General features: G+C 44.0%; 1 protein-coding gene across 9 annotated transcripts in view; it reads left to right on the top strand.

The window, feature by feature from the left end:
- The first annotated feature begins 2159 nt into the window (after nt 1-2159).
- fgfr2 (fibroblast growth factor receptor 2) overlaps nt 2160-20731 on the top strand; it is a 68165-nt gene continuing 49593 nt past the window's right edge. For 2 of the 9 annotated variants that reach the window (XM_036129782.1, XM_036129781.1), the window contains exons 1-5: nt 2161-2799; nt 5466-5731; nt 15623-15880; nt 16206-16280; nt 19166-19323. In XM_036129782.1, coding sequence (XP_035985675.1) covers nt 5548-5731; nt 15623-15880; nt 16206-16280; nt 19166-19323 — 675 coding nt within the window. In that variant the 5' untranslated portion in view covers nt 2161-2799; nt 5466-5547. Of the gene's footprint in view, nt 2800-5465; nt 5732-15622; nt 15881-16205; nt 16281-19165; nt 19324-20731 lie in introns of all 9 variants that reach the window. The other 7 variants (XM_036129785.1, XM_036129784.1, XM_036129783.1 and 4 more) reach the window with 6 other exon arrangements.

Below are 20731 nucleotides of genomic sequence, written 5' to 3'. Positions count from 1 at the left end.
AAAACAACCAAAAAAAAAAAAAAACTGCGGAGATTAGAGTCTTCCACCCTCCCTTGTGTTTCTTTCACAGCTCTTGAACGGCCGAACAAATGCAGGAGACAGCTTGAGGCGGTGGGGGACGAACTGCAGGGGGGCCTGCCTTCATTCTCTCTGGAGGTAGCTGCAGACAGATTATTTATAGGACGGTTTATAAGACGCCGTGATACTGCGCGCTACTTTATGTTGCTGCTTTCCACGCTCGCAGGTGCTATCCTCGAAGGTTTAGTTTACTCTCATTGACCCAAAGTGAGCCGTACGCCTTGAACTTGTACACGTTTAGCCATGTTATGACGTCGGGCTTGAAATCTATTTAACTTCAGGTTAGAATAAACACAGAACATTGGATCTTTGCGAGGCGAGAGGAAAATTAAACATGGGTTTTCATTTTTTGAAACAAATGCAAATCTGAAAAGTGTGGCATGCATTTGCATTCTGCTCGGTTCTCTTTAGAAGTCACCTAATTAATAAATAAAGTCGACCTGCGTATAATTGAATTGCCTATTAGGTTTGTTGGGGAACATTAGTGAATGAACAGCATCATAAAGACAGGATAAAAAATGTCAACATGCTGCAAAGCACTGTTCAATCCATCTTCTTAAAATAGACATGGCTGCCCCCCTAAACTAAACATTTACCAAAGAAGCAGCCAAGAAGCTCATGGTATCTCTTGAGGAGCTGCAGAGACCCCCCCAGCTCAGATGGAACCTGTCAACTCTCCACAAATCTGCCCTTTAAGGCTAGGAAGAAATTTAAACTTTAAGTAGTCCGGTTTGCGGTTTTACACAAACACAGGCGACGCGGCGACCATCTGAAAAAAAAAAAAAGGTGCCCTGTGCAGATAAAACCAACGTTGATCCTGAACACAACATCCCCCCGTTGTGAAACATGGGGGTGGCAGCATCATACTGTGGGAGTGTTTTTTATTCAGCAGGGGTCAGGGAAGCTGGTCAGAGTTGATGGGAAGAAGGATCGAGATAAAAACAGCACAACTGTGGGGGGGGGGGAACTGTTAGAGACCGCAAAACGTTTGAGGCTCAGGCGGGATTCACCTTCTGGCAAGCTAATGACCCTAGACTGCCAGGCCATGGCTTAGAATGACCTAGTCAAAGTCCAGGCCTAAAATGAATTCATAATCTGTGGGACGACTGAGCATAAGCTGTTTTTTTTTAAGGAAGAATGGAGACAAATGTCTCTAGAAATGTCTCTAGTCTTTAAATCATTGCTGCACCTGATACTGCAATTTTACAAGCTGTATGCAACAAAATTTCGTTCTGTATGCACTCTGTGCATACAAAATGACAAATAAAGTTGTCTAAGTCTAAGTCTAAGTCTAGATATACCCCTAAAGGCTTGCAGCTGCAATCGTAGCAAAAGGAGGTATTGACTGACAGCAGCTTAATACAAATAAACACTTTTTCAGATTTTACTTTGCAAAATTGCTTTAGAAACACACAGTTTCTAAAGCAACAGTTTCCTTCAGCCTGACAACTGTGCAATACTTTGTGCCGCTATAAAATCCCCATAAAACACATTGACGTTTGGGGTTGTAATGGGACAAAACGTGAAAAGGTTTCAGTGGAATGCACCATTTCCAAGGCACTGTGCGTATAGACATGTCAAATGCATAAACGTGAAAGAAACATTTGCAGCATGGGGAAAGTAATCAGGAAATGGCTTATTATGCCGTTTCATTGCATCTGTTTCAGCCCATTTGTGAAATGGTTTCTATTTTTTCCTAATTTCAGACTTTGAGTGGGCGTGTTGTAGATATGTTGAATTGCAACGTCCTCCACGATGAGATTAGCCCGCTGCAGAGCAGGACGGAGACGTTCTGCGTCCACATCTGGCTGCGCGCAGCTCTGTTTTTATGTTAAAGATTGGCCGCAAGGCGGCGTCGTTTTCTGAGCTCCGGAGCAGAGCGCTCTGTGGTTGGACCCCGCTTTGAGAGCGAGTTTTAGTGCAGGCAACTCTGCCGTGTGTGATGGACGGAGCAAGGCAGGGCCCAAAGGCACCGTGGCCAGGAAGCGGCTCGAATTACAAGTTCTTGTGAGTGGGAAGGGGGGTGGGGGGAGTTGGGGGAGAGTGACACACTCTAGATGGAAGGAGGAGGGCGGTGTGTAAGACGTAAGAAGGAGGAAAAAAAAAAAAAACCTAGTAAACCTGACAAAAGAGTCTGAGAAGACCGTGCGAAGGCTGTCGGAGTAGGACTGGAGGGAGACGCGTAAAGACGCTCTTGGCACCGGAGGGAACCGCGCTTTGATGGATTTTATGGACATTTCGCATCGGACATCTATGCCCTGGTCCAGTTTCAGCCTCCTTCGTCGTCCCTAGCGCCTGCGGACTTTTTTGTTTAGTTGACAAGTGTGCAGCTCCGGGGAGCTCCGGGCATGTTTTGCGCTCTGGAAGGAACTTGCAGGCGGGGAGGAAAGTTTCGGTGAGGCGGGTGGGGGGTAAAAGCGACATGGTTTTTGTGCGCTGTTTTCGAAGGATCATTTGCGTGAACTCGGATTTCCTTGCATGGCTTTGGACTCCAGCTGCAAATCTGGTTTGGGATATATCTAATCAGAGTCGACGCCGGCTGATTGTGGAATAGTAAGCTGAGAAAAGGCAGCGCCTCGACCTTTTATTTATTTATATATATATATTTTTTTGCTGCATTGTGGTGTTGGAAACATTCCTCTCCCAGGATTCATCTCATGCCCTCTCCTCCCTTATCTCTGCATGTCAAAACAGAGATCTCCGCAATTTTAATCCGCCCTGGTAAGTGATTTTTGTTTTTTTTGCCTGTCTACAACAAGGACGCAGTTTCGCCAACCTCGCCAAAGTATTTGCATGTAAAGAGTTCCGCAGGCTTCATTTGGAAAGGAAATCTCTGCGTTTTTTGGGGGGTTTGAGATGGAAAGAAAACTTTGTTTCCTTCTTAGGCTTGAATCTAAAAGCGCAGCTCTGTAGAAGTTAATTCGTAGATTTAAATGAAGTGCGTTCTGCGTAAAATGGCATGTAGCCATAGTCCATCACGTTAATGTCTAAATGGAGTGAAGTCTCTCCTGATTGACCTGCTGGATACTGAACCTTCGCTCCAGTCTTAGTTAATTTGCACCTCTAAGTGTTTTTTTTCCCCAACATCGTCTTGGATTTAGCTCCAACCAACTTCCCTCCACGAAAAGCATCCCACGGCACATTTTCTGTGGAATGTTGTGGAAAGATTATGTACAGCATAAGAGTTTGTTTTATTTAATTTCAAGAAAAAAAACTGTATGTTTGACAACATAATTTGACAACACAAACTAATTATTTGCTCCAATAATACATCCGGTGTTCCTAGGAGCCAAGTCGGGGTTTGATGATCTGCTCCGTTTCTCAAACTTTGCCTCCCCGCAGCATGACGCTGCCACCACCGGTGGTGCGTTTAGGGCCATGTGCAGAGCCAGTTTGCTTTGGAAAGTGGAACACTGCACGCTACAAAACACCTTGCTTCATCATCACTTTAGAGCCCATTAAACAAGTGTCCTGGTTATTTATTACGTGGCTTAATTTTCCCACAAGGCATTTATGGTGCCAATTACCCCGTGACTGCAGTTGTTTTTTCATCGCTTGTTGCCGGAGCCCTAAATCACTGAGCAGCTCCAAATGAGCCCCCATTGTGGGGAAGGAAAAAAAAAAAAAAAAAAGCCAACTGATTTGAATTTCAATGAGAAATCAGTCAGTGCCAAGAAATGTCATTCAGAGCCTGAGCGTTAAAGTGAAAGCTCATGTGTGGAGCAAAAGTTCCTGTCTGCAGGATCAGAATCCAAACTCTGCAGTGTGGTGCATGCTTGCCGTTTAAAAAAAAAAAAAAAGTATTATTTTCGCTAATTTCGTGCCTGTCAGCTTCGCCTTTCCTTTGTAAAGTTGCAGATTGAAACCATATTTTGAATTCGACCCAGGAACAGGCCGCACAAAGTCCTCAAAGCCAGGTCCGTTGATCAGTGCAACAACGTTTGCACGCGTTTGGAGGGAAGAATATGAAATTGCAACAACCAAACAAACAAATGCATGTCTTTGATTTCGTTCAGGCTCTTGCCTAAATCCAAACGTGCATGCTCAACATCCTCTGAGTTGGAAAATATTTAAGTTTCCAGATTTATTCTTTTAACGGTTTATGCAACAGATTTTGAAATTCATTTATATTTATAAGATGTCCTTTGTCATTGCTTCACCGCATCTCAATTTGAGTTTTTGGTTTTTTGAGTTTCTGATGGAGAATGGCTGAATACACATTTATTAAAAATAATAAATAGAGCAGTTTTACTGCTTTGTCGGCCTCTATAACCTCATATATCAGGGACTTTTGGTTCTCATACTGGGTCTTGTTTAGACACTAAACAAAGTTGTGCTTTAAAGAATCTGCATTTAGTCTAAAATAATGCAGTCCAGGTGTGACAGGACTCAGTTTTGCTGATTAGAAAATAAAGCTGATTCATGGTTAGTGGCATAAATACTGACCGGGTACATTTGTGTGCAGGAATTGTTTGTTTCCAGGCTAAATCCCCACATGTCCGTTAAGATCTTTGCTCTCTAAAAGCCTGATTTACATGTGTCATTGCGGGTGAGACCAGCCGATACGTCCAGAGCGAGCAGAGGGAGTGCAGGGAAGCGTGACCTGAGCCAAACCTCCAGGGACGCTTCAGCCTCTGGAGACGTTTCAGCCGCGCTTCAACCGCAGATGTCTGTCTGAACAGGCTGATGCTTGTGTTCCCAATATTGACATGTTGCATTTCAGCTCAGGCGGAACCGGTCTCACAATCGAGTCGAGGGAGTGTTATTAAAAAACGATTAAGATCCGCAGCAGCAGCAGCAGCAGCAGCAGCAGCGCAGGCAACAGGTTTGGTGCATCTCCTGAAAAGGTGGTCCCTCTGCTTTGTGAGACCTGCTGCACCACAACTATTTCCATCTTAGAAGAGGAAACAGAAAAGATGAGCGCGCTAAAATGGAACAGGTGACGGCGATTTTAGATTCGTGTGAAATGGAACGAGCATTTTTTGAGCGAGCCTGAGCTTTGAAATGCAGCAGCTGTGGGAGCTGGAGAGACACCAAGCTGGTTTGACTGCACAGCCCTTTAAAAAAAAAAAAACACGGCTTAGACTCGCAGTATATTCTCAATCCATATGATTATAGATGAGGCGCATCGTGGTTGCACCGCCCTCACAGCTTCGGTATTTCTGTGGCACATCTTGTTTGACAGCATTGCTGCTGTTGCCTTTTTTTTTTTCTTCTTCTTCCGCCACTTGTATGGTTTGCTTAAGCAAAAAAAAAAAAAAAAAATTAAAACAACAACCAGGGGTAGTTTCTGCAAAAATCAAGGATTTCTTGTCGTTTGTCTAAAAAAAACTAAAATGTCTCCTTTTTCTCTTCTTCCTCAAAAATCTTTCTCTTTCACCTCCCAGTCCAGGTGACTGGCTGATCTCCAGAGAGTGACAGGCTGATATCCCCCCCCACCGCAGCAGTTGATGGTTGGGACCCCCTCTGATGGGATCAGTGTCCAGGGGGAGGTGCTGGAGAAGGGGGGTATGGGGAGCCCTTTCCCCCTCTGACGGGATGGCTTTGTGGGTCTGGCTGCTGGCCGCCGTCTTGCTGTCTCTGCTAACCGTCAGCGTGGCCCGGCCCCCCCTCACCGCCGCCAGGGAGGAGGAGATTAACGTGGAACCTGAAGGTGAGAAGCGTCTGCAGATTCATTGCAGCGTTTAGTTTTTATTTTATTTTTTTTAGCAGCAGCAGCAGCGGCAATAAGCAGCTTGGCTACAACAAATAAGCCATTTTTATTTCATTAGGGCTTTAACCAGGCTTGGGGCTAGGCAAGGCCCTGCTGGTCAGCTGGCTGAAAGAAAGCTCCTCCACATTTCTTTGCCTCGCGAGAAAGACAAATCCGGCTGCTCTGGTTGTGAAAATACAGCGGGAGTCATGACGTGGACGCTAAAGAAACGTCGTTGTCTTTAAACTGCAGCTGGAAGGCCATGTTTGTTAAGCAGACTAGTTAACCCGCGTTTATCGGCTCGCTGTGCTCGGGTTAGTCTACACTGCAGAAACTGACCTAAAATAAGTAAAATGTTCTTAAAATTTGTGTTTTTGTCCTTGATCTGAGCAGATAAATAAGATTATCTGCCAATGGAATGAGTATTTTGACCCCTAAAATAAGATAATTAGACAGCCTGCACTTGAAATAAGACGATGGAGATGAGATGTTCCTGTTTTAAGTGCATAAATGTCATTCCATTGGCAAATAGTCTTATTTACCTGCTCAAATCAAGGACAGATACACTAATTTTAAGAAAATATGACTTATTTTAAGTTCCGTTTTTGCAGTGCATAAAGAGTAGAACAGCAAAAAGGTTTAACGTTCTGCTAAATAAACACATTGGCTTCTCCTTTTCTACTCTTTCATTCGGCGTGGGTTGGTCCTGGATTTTAGTCAGACAAACGCACGTCATCCCTGGGAGATGTTTGTTGTCGCCTGCTGAGCCGTGTGTGAGTGCATGAATGTACGGATAAATGTGGCTTTAGTGTAAAAAAAAGTTCTGCGGGGTCAGTATGATGAGAAAAGCGCTTCATAGTTCATAGTCCGTTTACTTATTGTTTGACTTTTGAAAGTTATTTCTGCTCTGGGTTTTATTTAGGGTTTTCAGAGTAAACCCGGCTGAGTGCAAACTTAGTTTTTGTACTGGTTAAAAACGGGGAAATCTAAAAACGGTTATAGGGTTTGGACCAACAAAAGATTCTCACGGTATGAGTAAAAATACCAGCGTTTTAACACAGCATGAACACAAATAATTAAAACAAAAAATGCGCAACTATTTTCACCAGGGACGCAACAATTATTCCTACAGCAGCTAAAATGATAAACTGATTATTTTGGTTATAAAACAAGTTACTATACCATTCATTATTAATTTTTTTTCAAGCCGAAACGTGTGAGAAAACACTCTTTTCATCGAGTATCACGAGCTGATAATATCTGATTAGTCGGGTTACCTCCAGCCTGCCTGCAGTTTTAAAACAGTGTTAGCTTAATTACAGTGAAAGGCGAGGCCTCTGTAGTTCAGACCTTGTTGCTGTTTTTTTTTGTTTTTTACGACTGGAAAGGATATTTATGAACACACAGATTTGTCTTTCTCATAAGTGAGGTGAAAGCGTCGCCAGCTGACTGGCAGTGCACAGCAGCGTGAAGGAAGGGGGGAATGTGGCGCTGCTGCTGACGGAAAGCTCTACAGGTTCCGACGCGTTTACATTTTTATATTTGGTCTGCCTTGATGCAGATGACCAGCATTTACCGGATTTATTCCTTTTTTTTTCTCCCCTCTTTGACTCGCACGGTGACTTTATATCCGAAACACAGTTTGTCGGAAAACCTCGACCTGAGCCTTAGCCCTCACACTGCAAAAACGGATCTAAAAATAAGTAAAATGTTTTTAAAGTTAGTGTATTTGTCGTTGATTTGAGCATTTAAATAAGATTATTTGCCAGTGGAATAAGTATTTTGACCCCTAAAATAAGATAATTAGAGATCCTGCACTTGAACTAAGATTATGGAGATGAATTGCTCCTATTTTAAGTGCAAAAATCTTATTCCATTGGCAGATAATTTAAACATGCCTGCTCAAATCAACGACAAATGCACTAATTTTAAGATTTTACTTATTTTTAGTTCCGTTTTTGCAGTGCAGGCACAGTTTTGTTGAACAGACGTAGAAAAAGACCACGCCGCCTTTCTGTGCATGTGAGATAGTGACTAAAAAAAGTAAAGCTGTCCATATGAAGGCGTCTGCTGATGGAAGGGTGTAGTTGTGAGGGGGGGCTAGGGTTGCACAAATCAGGTAATCAGGCCTGCCTTTCAGTCCTGAGGTCCAGCTGAAGCTTTAGCAGGTTTAAATGGTTTGAAAGTATGTTTTTCTGTCGCAAATTATAAAAAAAAAGGACAATTAGACATGAAAAGGTGAAAAGTGTTTGTCGGAGACACTACAGTCTTGCAGAAGCAAAGCGAAAGTTCACACAGAGTTTGAGGGTGACTTAATTAAACAAACAAAAGGGGAATCATTTACTCCAGAGTGATGAGGTGCTGTTTTCCACACTAGGGGGTGAGTGATTCACACTTTTTTTTGTTTTGTTTTCCCTCGCTGGTGCGGGGTGCGACCGAGGGTTGAAGCCAGGTTTGTGACCCTCTCTGCGCGCGCGCGTGTGTGTGTGTGTGTGTGTGTGTGTGTGTGTGTGTGTGTGTGAGGACGAGGGTGGGACCGTGTTTATCCTGGCATCTCCCTGCTAAACCTTCCTGCCTGGGAAGAGGAGGTAGCGGGCGAAAAGGAAAAAAAAAAAAAAGATGGAAAGTTCTGGAAGGGTTCTGCTTCCCCAATCCGAAAGCGTTGCTCCTGAAACCCGTGCTTTCGCTAAATAAAAAAAAAAAAAAAAATTGGCTTCGCTGCGTCGAGGCGTGTTTGTCTGGTATTTTAAGGCTCGTCCCAGTCTGGTTAGAGACGAGTTAATTAGTCGTTGGGATGGACGGCGGACCGCATTCCTCGGCTCTTTTGTTCTCGGGGCTTCAATCAGCCGGGCTAATTTTAAGCTAGGCCAACAAGAGAGCATCACTTTTAGAACCGCGGCCCCCCATTTTCCTCACACCCAGGGTATCCCGCTCGCCTGGCGCGATGAGACGCCCGCCTGGACTCCTGTCTCCTGTTGCTTTTGTTGCTCGCTCCCAGACTGCTTGGCTCCACGCTGGTGAGGGCCCGGGCGAGCTTTCCAGGGTTACACAATCCTCCAGGAAAGTTCTAAGAGGATTTGTGCATATTTGACTTCTCCTTCTGCTGGAAAGATTACAGAGAGCTGGTCAGCGGTGAGGTCATGTGACCAGAGATTAGGATGGGTAGACCTTGGAGGGGGGGGGGTCACATGATGACGAGGCTCTGCAAAAAAATAAAAAAGGCTTTTGTACCTGTTAAACTTTTTGCAGATGTTGTCATGGTACATCTGCAAGCTTTAATGTATTTTATGCTGATTTTAGGTGATAAACCAACAAAAAGTATTGCACAGTTGTGAAGTGGAAGGAAAAAGATGTTTGGTTTGATTAAAAAAAAGTGTCAGATCGTGTTTTATCCCCGACTCTGATACCCTTAAATAAAACCTCCGTGCACATCTAGAGACTGATGACCATTTTTCTTTGCAATCTAGATCAAGCTCAGTCGTATTTGTTTGAATGAAGATTGCCACAGATGTTCCGTTGGATTTAGGTCTTTGACTCTTTGGTTCTTAAATCTAATCAGGTTTTTTTTTTTTTTGTTTTGTGGCCTCCAAGAGGTTCTTTTTCATTATTGTCCTGTATTCAGCTTCATCCATTTTCCCGTCAATGCTGAAGAAATCAGCGTGATGCTGCCACCGCCGTATTTACTCATTCACACACCGGGTGACTCTTGAAGGCAGTCGGTTGTACGGGATTTTATTCAGACGCATCAGAGTAAACGTTGCCGAAGTCAGACGCACGCTTAAAAAACGCTTTGTGCTTGGACGAATTTAGACGATAGGTAAAAGATTTTGAAAACCGCGCATCACTTTTTTTTTTTTTTTTTTTTTGCCCAGTTCACAATTTGGCATTACTTTGTGTTGGTTTGTCACATAAAAATCTCCCAAAAAAAGCTCCCAGAAGTTTGTTTGTAACGTGAAAAGATTGTAAAAAGTTCAAGGATTGAGGATCATTGCGCTGCAAAAAGATAGAAAGAAAGAAAGAAAGAAAGAAAGAGAGAGAGAGAGAAAAAGCAGCGCGCCACACAATCTTATCTTGTGTGAGTCAGTTTCTCTGTTCAGCTTGGACTGATTTACGTGCTCTGACTGTGATTGAATCAGGGCCTTAGTGTTACCTGTGGCACATCGGTTCCTGCTCCTAGTATTTCCAGCAGCTCCACCTCTGGCCGCCCCGCAGCTCGGGTCACGCCGTGTGCGGAGGCGTGCAGATTACTGGAGATGCTTCAGATTGCGTATCAGTGTGGTCTCTCTTCTAAAGCCCAGGCCTGCACCCCCGGTGGCCCGGCTGGTTTGTTTACCTTTAGCCGCTGTAACAGAAGAAGCGGAGCGAGCGCGCCGGTTCCAGCCCCCCCACAACGGGCCTATTGTTGTTGCTGCGGCCGCTTCAGCCTCTACGGGAGTGTTTACATCATTCCTGGGGCTCTCCGTTTGCACAGCGATTAAAATACACCGACTGGGGCTGAACAACAATGGAGCCTAATCTAAAAGGTGTGTGTCTTTGACATTGGGTGCCTTTTGTGCTTCATGTGGAATGACCACGGCACCAGGCGCCCTGGAATGAGAGCAGCTGACTAAAGTCAGCTCATAGTTTGGCTCCGCGTTCCTGGAGCTGCTGCCAAACTCTGTTCCCAAAAAAAAAAAAAAAAAAAAGAAGCTCTGATCAGCAGAGAGGCAGGTTTTCCAAAATATTTCAGTAGTTAAATAAATATAGGCTCCATTGTACACGGAGGAAGCGGTTCAGTGCTTAGACGGACACTGGGAAAGGGATGAATTTCAAGGTTCACGCTCAGACAGAGCTTACGAAGTTCCCTGGCAATTCATTTGCGACCTGATTTTCGTCCGCGCGCTTCACTCAGGTATCAGACCTGAGTGAAGTTGGCCCCCCCACCCTCTTCAAATCAGACGAAATTGTTGCCAAAAGTTTGTGCTACGTTTGTGCAGCAAAAATTTTCATTTGTGCCGCTATCATTTTAAAGATATAAACAAATGTTTTTAGAGGTCATCAAAGGTCAACCAGCCCCCCCACCTTCTTCAAATCAGACGAAATTGGTGTCAATTAACTCGACTCCGTTTGTGCTGGTTTGTGCAGCAAACATTTTCATTTGTGCTACTTTGGTTTTGAAGATATTAATGAAAAGGTAAAGGTCAAAAGGTCAACCAGCCCCCCCCCACACACACACACACCTTCATCAAATCAAAATTGGTGTCAAACGTTTGTGCTGGTTTGTGCAGCAAAAGTTTTCGTTTGTTGATTGACACCAATTTCATTTGATTTGAAGAAGGTGTGTGTGTGTGGGGGGGGGGGGCTGGTTGACCTTTGATGACCTCTAAAAACATTTGTTTATATCTTTAAAATGATAGCGGCACAAACAAAAATTTTTGCTGCACAAATGTAGCACAAACGTTTGGCACCAATTTTGTCTGATTTGAAGAGGGTGGGGGGGGGGGGGGGTCAACTTCACTCAGCCGCAAAATCGCCTCGTGTTAAACAAAAAATAGAAGAAAAATAAGTGTGTTCCATCGGGAAGGAGATACGGGCCCACCTATCAGTAACACCCTGATATGTACACAGTAAGGAGTGCAAGTTGTAAATGCATAAAAGTGTCAGCCGGCCAGCTAATGACGCGCAGTGTTTGTCTGGAGCGTGTAGCTTTGACCGTGGAGCCGAACAGCCCCCCCCCCCGGACACACAAACACAGCACGTCAGCGGGCAACAGGATTCGGGGCGGGGGCTTTCGGGACAGACGCCGCAGCTTTCACACGGGGGACTTTTATGAACTCGCTCGTTGTCTGGTGTTCATCACCAAGGTCCCAGCAGCGTGTTGTTTGCCTTGGCCCGTCACTGCAGCCGTCCCACCTGTGGTGTGATAAGGAGCCCGGACGAGCCGCGGCCTGTGCCAGCTTCACGCCGTTCGCTCCTCAGCAGGACGCAGATGGGAATCGAAGTATGAGCGCGGTCAGGTGTCGGCCGAGAGAGAGACGGAGTGAAATGAAACACACACATAGATAAGGGTGCTACGTCCAGGCCGTCTTAAACCAAACCCCTTCTTGAACTTTTTGCAAAAATCTTGTTGCATTACAAGAAACTTCAATGTCTTCTTTTAGGGCTTTTATCCGACAGACCACCAGGAAGTAGCGCACGGTTGTAAATAAAAGTTGAGTACAAGGATTTTCCTTTCAGGGACTCAAATCTAAACGAGCTGAGGCTCATTTCTGGTTAGTTTTAGGTCTGAACTTTGACTAGGCCGTTCTGTCACACTTTGGGCTAAAGCGGCGGGTAGCTCTGCACGTATGTTTGGGGTCATTGTCCTGTTGAAAGGGGAACCTCTGGCCAAGTCTCTAGATTTTTTGCAGCCTCAAACAGGTGTGATGTGGTTGCTGTCCTGTTTTTTTTTTTTGTTTCTTTTCTACCTCCAGACATTTCCCCAGAACCCACAGCATGATTCTGCCACCGCCATGTTTCACCATATAGGGTGGAAGGTTATGGATGACGTGCAGCGTTAGCTTAATTTTGGATTTCGAGTGACATGCCCTTTCAAGGCACTTTTACTTTAACCGAATAAGAATTAGTTTCCTCACTTGAAAATTGCTAAACATGTTTTTATGGTGCCTTGTGATACATTATTTCACAAAATAAGTTTGCTTTTCCTGTGTATCTAGTGTCCACATTAATGTTTAACATTTTAAAGCAAAGTACTCCCATGAATGTCATTAATGTTTCAACACGGTTGGATCTTTAAAGATAGGTTTGATCCGGTGCTTGAAGGTTTTAATTTTTTTTTCTCCATAATGTTTACATTAAAGTAGCTCAATCACTGAATTCTTTATCTGATAAAAGAAGAGGAAAGTCCTTAATAGGGTTAAAATTTAAAACATCAGCCTTGGTCAAATACAGCCAACAATCGCGTGGTTTTTACTGGAATGACAGACGGACGATTGGCTGTGCTTTCCTGGGAAAGGTTTGCTGCTTTTCGCCGCTCTCAGGCTGCAAGAGAAATGAGGGTGGTGTGAATGGAGACGAGGAGAGGGGCTGCCTGAAACGATCGCACCTGATAGAAACGTGTTAGACCTGCTGGAAAAAAGAGGCTGGGATGAGTTTCGAAACAGAGCCGCATGGGCAGCAGGACAGAGATGAAGGCAGGGAGGAGCGGAGATGTTTGATGATAAACTAGAGGGCAAATTATTGTGTTGTTGCTGCCATCTTTTCAAACTCTTCGTCTCGGCACGGCTCGTTTCCGTAGGAGTTCACGTCTGCGTCCTTCTTTGAATGTCAAAAGTTCCCATGAACAATCGGGCATGCTGGAGAGGTGTCGGCAGGTCAGGGAAGGGTGAGGGTCAGGTCGGCGGGGGTCAGCGGTGGGTGTGGGGACGTGTGGGAAGGAGCGGGACAAAGCAGAAAGGGGAGGGTTGAGGAGAAGGAGGGATTGATGGAGGGAGAACAGATGCACACAGCGCGGATAAGAAAGAGCCAACACCTTCCTTTAAATAAGAAAACACCATTTGGAGACCGTTCTTTCCCCCTTTCTTTTGCGCCCCTCTTTAGTTTTGATGCGTCGTCACCTGTGGACCATCTTGAAGTTGCCCCAGCAGTTACTCATTTAATAAAGCCAACGAAAGGGAAAATCCTAGCAGCAGCTGTTCCGCGCGCACAGCGGAGGCTTGTGGCGGGGAAATGTCGTAAAAAAAAAGGTAACGAAGACAGCTCCCCATCAATCAGCCCGACCCTCCTCCTATCAGACCACACATTCAGGCCTCCCCGCCGAGGGAGGGGTTCATTATTTCCGCCTTAGCAGCGACAGAGACAATGCTGGAACCGTACCTGCCTCAGCTTCTGGCTTGTTGCTCGATGACTTTCCCGTCCTTTTTATGGCCGATATTTGTGTGCTGGCGTTTTATAGATATTTTTTTTTTTACGACCAACACACACAGAGAGCGAGAGCACGCATGACTGAGGTTGGGGTGTCGTAGAGAAGGAGCACTGAGGTAGGGCGAAGCGGGGAGTTTATTTGCCTCTATAATTACACCTATAGAGACTCCAGCCAAAACTCTCCACATTTACCACCATCGCTGGCTTGTTTTTTTGTCCGCTTTTCCATTGCTGCTTTTTTCCCCCTCTTTTTTTTTTTTTTTATCTTGTTTGTTCTCAAACCGCCTCCAACAAACACTCTTTTGGAAATCGTTGCATTTCTCCCGAGAGGAACATTTCAGGTCCTTCTACTTTCGCTTACAGTGCCTTGCAAAAAAAGGGTTCGCACCGATGTGGAAACTGAGGCCGGTATCGATGTCCAATATCAATATTGCACCTTAGGGCTGATAACCAATGTTTACTGATCTTATACAAATGATATATGGCTCCCTACCATCTGGAAACCGTAAAACAAAATTACCAAACGGCTTTGGTTAAACGCCCAACAATCACTGTCACATGCTCAAACAAATAAAGCGGCCTCCCCTCTCCCTCCTAAATGGATTGCAATAAATATCTGTTATTAAAATCTGTCCAGTATTAGTCATCGGAGGGATAACGGTGTGTTAAAATGTTATTTACATCTGCCAAAGCCGCTGTTAATGCCTACTCATCGTGCATAAATTCTCTTCAACTGACCGCAAAACTTTAATGTCATCATTTTCTGTATTTAATCTGACGGACAAGCATGAAGTGTTGCTATGATTTTAAAAGCGATGCATGGTTTTAAACATTTGTCAACCATAAAATCTTAATATATATATATATATATTATGCCCCATTTGATCTAAAATAAAATTTAAATAAAATAGTCATTATTTCCACTGCACAGCTAAGCGCTACTTTGTGTTGATTCTCACGAGAAATAAAAAAATAAGATGTTCGCCGCTTGCAGCATGGCAGATTTGAAAAGGTTCTAGCCGTGTGAACGCTTCGACGAGACTCTGCAGGTGTGACGAGCTTAAAGGTGTGTTTGCGTGCGAGCTGAGTGAAAAACATGGATGTGTGTTGGTAAATTAAAAGGTCTCTCACGCTGGAATACCGACCCGTCTTCATGGATTGTAAAAAAAAACGCTCCTCGTTCTGGACTCGTGAGGCGACATGGCGTACACACACGCCTGCGCTAGCTGGTAGGCTTGGCTTCCCTCCCAGAAACGTAGATCTTAACTTACGCCGTGTGTTTCTTGCAGCGGATGTAGATCCTCCATGGCCGAGGAATTAGTGTGAAGCGAAGTGAAGAAGAGAGCTAGAGAGAGGGTAAACAGAAGAGTTGGCCAGGTCAGGAGTTTTTAGTTGCACAGTGGAAATCAGAAAAAACGAGCCAGAGAAGAAGAGTCCACCCCCCCCTCCTTCCCACTTCCCCTGCTTGACGGCCTTCCATCCTGCACCTTTCTTGCTGCTTTCCTCTCTGACGGGCAGACGGGCTGTATCACCTGGGCTGCTTACACTTGCTTGCACACACTGGCTTAGTTAGCAGTAGGATGTGTGAACATCTGATTACTAATTCTCATCGTCGTAGGTTTTTTCTCCACACCGGCTGAACTGCATGCGCTGAAACTATACGCCAATCACACAGATCCTCCGGTAACATGACGATGTTATCATCAACGGGACCCGTTTCCAATGAGTCGGTGGCTACATTCTGGGTTTCGCGGTTTCAAATAATGAGCCTTTTTCTTCCCTCAATTCTGATTTAAATGGTGTGTGGTGTTTCATTTCCTAAACTATGGCTTGTTTTCTTCCTCTCCCATTTTTTTTTCTTTTTCTGCACCCTTTCTCTGCCTTAAATCTGTTACTACCTCTCACTTCCCCCCCCTTTTTTTCCAAACCCCCTCCCCACCTGCTCTGCAGAGGCATCGCACAAGTACCCAATTTTTACGCCCACGGTGTGCTCATTGCATCCGGGCGAGGTGCTGAAGCTGAGCTGTCCTCTGCCGGCGACGGGGACCATCACTTGGACCAAAGATGGCAGCTCTCTGGGCGCCAACAACCGCACGCTGATAGAGCAGGAGGTGCTGCAGATCCGTGACGCCACGCCCAAGGACTCGGGCCTGTATGCCTGCACCAGCGTGGGCAGAGACACGGTCTGCTTCATAGTCAATGTCACAGGTGAGTCAGGCCAGGGCAGGTCAGGGCAGGACAGGCAGCGTGGAGACGGATGGGTGGGGAGCACTTGGCCGTGGAGCTCGTCTAATTTGGGCAAAGAGGAGGAAGGTTTGGTCTCTCTGAATGGAGTCTGCAGAGGGTGTATGCGTGGTCGTTGTGTGTCAGTAGCGCTAGTCTGCAGCCCGACCGACCAGAAGACTGAAGCGAATGTCGAATCCCTTTAAACACACCGAAATGCAAAATCTGGAGGTTTCTGGCTGCTTCAAGGCCTGCGTCTGTTTAAGATCAGGTAATAAAGGCTCGTGTTAACCGTGGTTGCTCTCCGCAGACGCCACCTGGTCCGGGGACGATGAGGACGACACGGAGCGGTCGGAGGACAGTTGGGCGGACGGCGTTCAGTCAAGTGAGTATGAGGATGTAGGAATAAACATAGAAGCAGACATGCGACGCGGGCACTTCTACCGTCTACTAGGTCTCATTATCAAGAGTATTTTAACTGATTTGCTGTCGGTAAAAACTGAAGCATGGATTGTTACAGTAAACAAGAGGAACAAGTCAGAATCATAAATACTTTAATAATCCCAGAGGGAAATTATTTTCATACAAATATATATATATATTTACAACGCCTCCCTCAGGGATTCAGACACCCCCCCACTGTAATTGACATTCATTCATTCTTTGCACTGTTCTTGCACAAGTCACTACCACTGTACTTGTAACTATAGTTATGCATATGTATATATATATATATATATATATATACATGTGTGTGTATATATATATATATATATATATATATATATATATATATATATATATATATATATATATAAAAATATAAATATCTACATTTGTAACTATATATACTATATATATATATATATATGTCATATATATATATGTCATATATATGTCATATATATATATATATATGTATATATATATATATATATATATATATATATATATATATATATATATATATGACTGTATACAGTCATATGACTGTATACAGTCATATGACTGTATACAGTATCTAAAACAAAAAAAAGTGATAGTGACTATAACTGTACTATTTAAACTCAGGGACATTGATGGGTTTAGCTTTCTGTGAGGGTGAAAAAAGAAACATCTTGACTCAGCTCCGGCGTTAGATAAGCTCGGTTTACTTGAGGCCAGCTGAGGACAAACAGCCGTCGGTGAGTGGGAGTCCGGATGGACGAGGCTTACTGGGAGGCGAGGGCCCGCAGAGACAGTTTGGCTTCATCTGCAGAGACGTGCGATGCCTCTGCCCCTTTGGACGGAGAGCCTGGGAAACGGCACCCCTCCGCTTTGGAGTTGAGCCACCGACCTGCCGACGAGGCCGGCTGTTTTACAGAGATCCTACGCAGTCTTGAAAAAGCAGGAAATTTGCTTTTATCAGTTTTCACAACTGGATAAATAAATAAATGAATAAAAGCCGAGTATGTAACAAACCGTCATGTTTGTGGACTGTGGGAGTACCCGGAGAGAACCCACATATGCACAGGGAGAACATGCATGCAGAAGGACCCCAAACCGGGACTGGAACCCACGTCATCATATGGCCTGATCATGTCACATTTTACCCGTTATTATTTTGGTTTATTAACTTGCTGAATGAATGAGTAACTCATTCCAAAATAAAAAAAAGTGTTATTTTCACTTCTTTTTTGGACGCTTCAAATTATTTTCAAAATTCACAACTGGATTTAAATTCAACAATATCTATGCTTTTTAAACTAAGTCTGGCCAAAATGACTGCTAAAGTAGCTTATTTTTGAGTGCACATTATTTATAAGCTGTGCTTTAAATAATCTTCATCTGGCTCGGGAGATTTTAGTCCATGTCTACAAGTCATTACAAGTCCGCGGGTTACAGAGTTTGAAACAGAGTTGGGTTTATTTTTATCCAGATAAAGCCCTTCATTGTTTATTTTAATGATTTGTGGAACCTGCAGATAATTAGACTCAATCCCAATCAACAAGGTAAAAGTTATTATTTTGTGCTCAGGACAAGTCAGGACGTCCAACTATGTCCACTGAACCTGTCTGTGTGTGTGTGTGTGCAGACAAAGTTAGGACTGGAAAAGCTGAAATAACCGAGAGGTGCAGATGTAGGAAGATGGGCAACAAGTAGTTTGATCCTATCAGGAAGCGAAAGCAGCTCTGACTCAACCGTCCAAATATGCTGGACACGTCCGGTTGGTGCTGCTGCTGCCGCACGACGAGGAGCATCTGATAGTACGCAGATTAGGACAGGCAGGAATAAAACATGGAGGAAATATCCTCCTGGGGCGCTGCTCCTTTAATGAGTCACGGAGTTATCTGTGGGTATCCCCTCTGCCGCTTGTACTTCTGCCAAAAGAAGAGGAAGTGATGGTGTGGGGGACCGTTTGGGCCGCTGTTTGTCTTTGACTGTCTCCTCCGGTCTTCAATCCCATCTGGTTAGACAATCTCAGTCCCAGGTGCTGCGGGAAAGCAAATCCAGCTGACTGAGGCACAGAGGTACACTGCAAAAACGGAACTAAAAATAAGTAAAATGTTCTTAAAATGAGTGTATTTTTTCTTGATTTGAGCAGGTAAAACAGATGATCTGCCATTAGAATAAGATTTTTGCTCTTAAAATAGGAACAACTCATCTCCATCATCTTATTTCAAGTGCAGTTTATCAAATTATCTTATTTTAGGTGTCAAAATACTCATTCCATTGGCAGATAATCTTATTTACCTGCTCAAATCTAGGACAAAAACACTAATTTTAAGAACATTTTACTTATTTTTAGATCCGTTTTTGCAGTGTAGGGAATAAATGAAAACAAAACACGAATAAAATGGTAGATTTTGATGCAATGGATGGTGAGATTTTATTACATGGTTAAAAGCTATCCAGCGGAGTGATTTACAGGGCAGCTATTTGTATCTGGAGGAAGTAGGAGGAGGAAAATGGAATAAGATTAAAGTTGAATGTGATGGTCTGGTTACCCTCCTGGCAACGCCCAGCCCTGCAGACTACGATTCTATTTTTATTTTCTGTTGCACCCTGCAGAGCCCACAGGAAAAGTGTGTTTTTGTTTAGTCGTGAAAGTGCAGAGCTTTAGGTCGTGTTGTGCAGATGGCGGCCAGGATAGCGCTGCCAAGTTAAAAAAAAAGAAAAGGGGTGAGGGGGGATCTCTGAGAACGGTTCAGGTTGGATTCTCCTGCAGACACGCTGCTACCGTGGACGCTGTGAGGAAATGACCGAGCGCCGCTTGCTGTCTGGTTGCAGGCGCTCCGTACTGGACGTCTTCAGCAAAGATGGAGAAGAAACTGCACGCGGTGCCAGCTGCCAACACGGTGAAGTTCCGCTGTGCTGCTGGAGGCTACCCCCAGCCATCGCTGCGCTGGCTGAAAAACGGCAGGCCTTTCCGCCAGGGAGGATATAAGGTAGGAGAATCATCCATCTATCAAACCTCTATATCAGTTCTTTACGCTTTGCACTTTATGGGCCAATTACTCTGGAAGGAGTTATTGGTGTTTAGAAAAGCAACTATTGTCACTATTAGGGACATAACCCTCGGTTGAGCATTATGTCTACCCCAACATGCTCAATACGACGCTGTCTAAGCCAGGTTTCTGCAACCTATGTGACCCCTTTAAAAAGATTACAAGTTCTAAAAATACCATACAAATTTAGAAAATGGAAACAAATTTAATTTACATAAACTCAGATTATATGTGACGTGGTTTAAGGGAAGAAATAGCAGCTTTAATATGTTGGCTGTGATTTTAAACAGTGACTCGCTGCGAAATCAGAACTAAAATAAGTACATTTTGCTTGGAATTAGTGTATTTGTCCTTGATTTTAGCAGCTGAATAAGATTACCTGCCAATGGGATGAATATTTTAACCCCTAAAATAAGATAATTAGATATCCTGCATTTGAAATAAGATGATGGAGATGAATACTCCTTATTTTAAGTGCAAAAATCTTATTCCATTGGCAGATCGTCTTATTTACCTGTTCAGATCAAGGATAAATTCACTCATTTCAAGAAAATTTTACTTACTTTTAGTTCCCTTTTTGCAGTGAAACACTTTTGCAGTGTTTCTGCTGCAGCACCCTCATGTTTGTACTGATCTAAGATGTCTTTGAAATGTAAGACAAAGACTACTTAACTGCTTGGTGGATGGTTTTGCAGATAAAAAAGCCCCTTTGGGCTGAAAATTCTGGTCTTCTGGGAAACTTGTTGAGTTTTTTTTGCATGGTGATAATTTACATTTCACTCACTTTACAGCAACGTTGTAATACTTCACTTTTAGCTCTTTAAAAAAAAAGAAAAATATTAAAGTGAGTTCTTCCTTCCACCATTTGCCGGCTGGCCTTTCACCTCTTTTCCACCCTTCACCGGAGAGATGGGTGGAGATCAGACAGAGGAAACGAGGGCAAGGGTTTCTGGTGTGAAATTGGAATTGCTCATCCGTGCACCTTGCCTCACCGGGATACTTTGCAGAGCCTCTCAGTGTAACTTGAAATGTTTCTATTGCCCCATCAATTAGAAACATGAAGCCAGGACTTAAAGGTAAATGCCCTCAGACAGTAACGTATAGAGAAAGTGAGCAGCATCGGGGGGCTGGAATGAGTGCAGGATGTTGGTGTAACTCAGTCAGCCAGAAAAGTGTCCCAGTGCCTCTTAATCTTCGATTTTTTCTTAAATATTCTATTGGTTTCAAGCTACGGCACTAATACCACTGCTGTTTCTTGGTTTGCCTTGAAAAGAATGCTTGAATCCATGTACATATATTTAATTTAAATTCCTAATTTGTTTTGATTCTTTGATCGCCTCTTTAATAG

Source organism: Fundulus heteroclitus, unplaced genomic scaffold (assembly GCF_011125445.2).
Source record: "Fundulus heteroclitus isolate FHET01 unplaced genomic scaffold, MU-UCD_Fhet_4.1 scaffold_218, whole genome shotgun sequence".
Classification (NCBI taxonomy): domain Eukaryota; kingdom Metazoa; phylum Chordata; class Actinopteri; order Cyprinodontiformes; family Fundulidae; genus Fundulus; species Fundulus heteroclitus.
The sequence above is the reverse complement of the archived record's forward strand: the minus strand, read 5'-3'. Positions and strand labels throughout refer to the sequence as shown.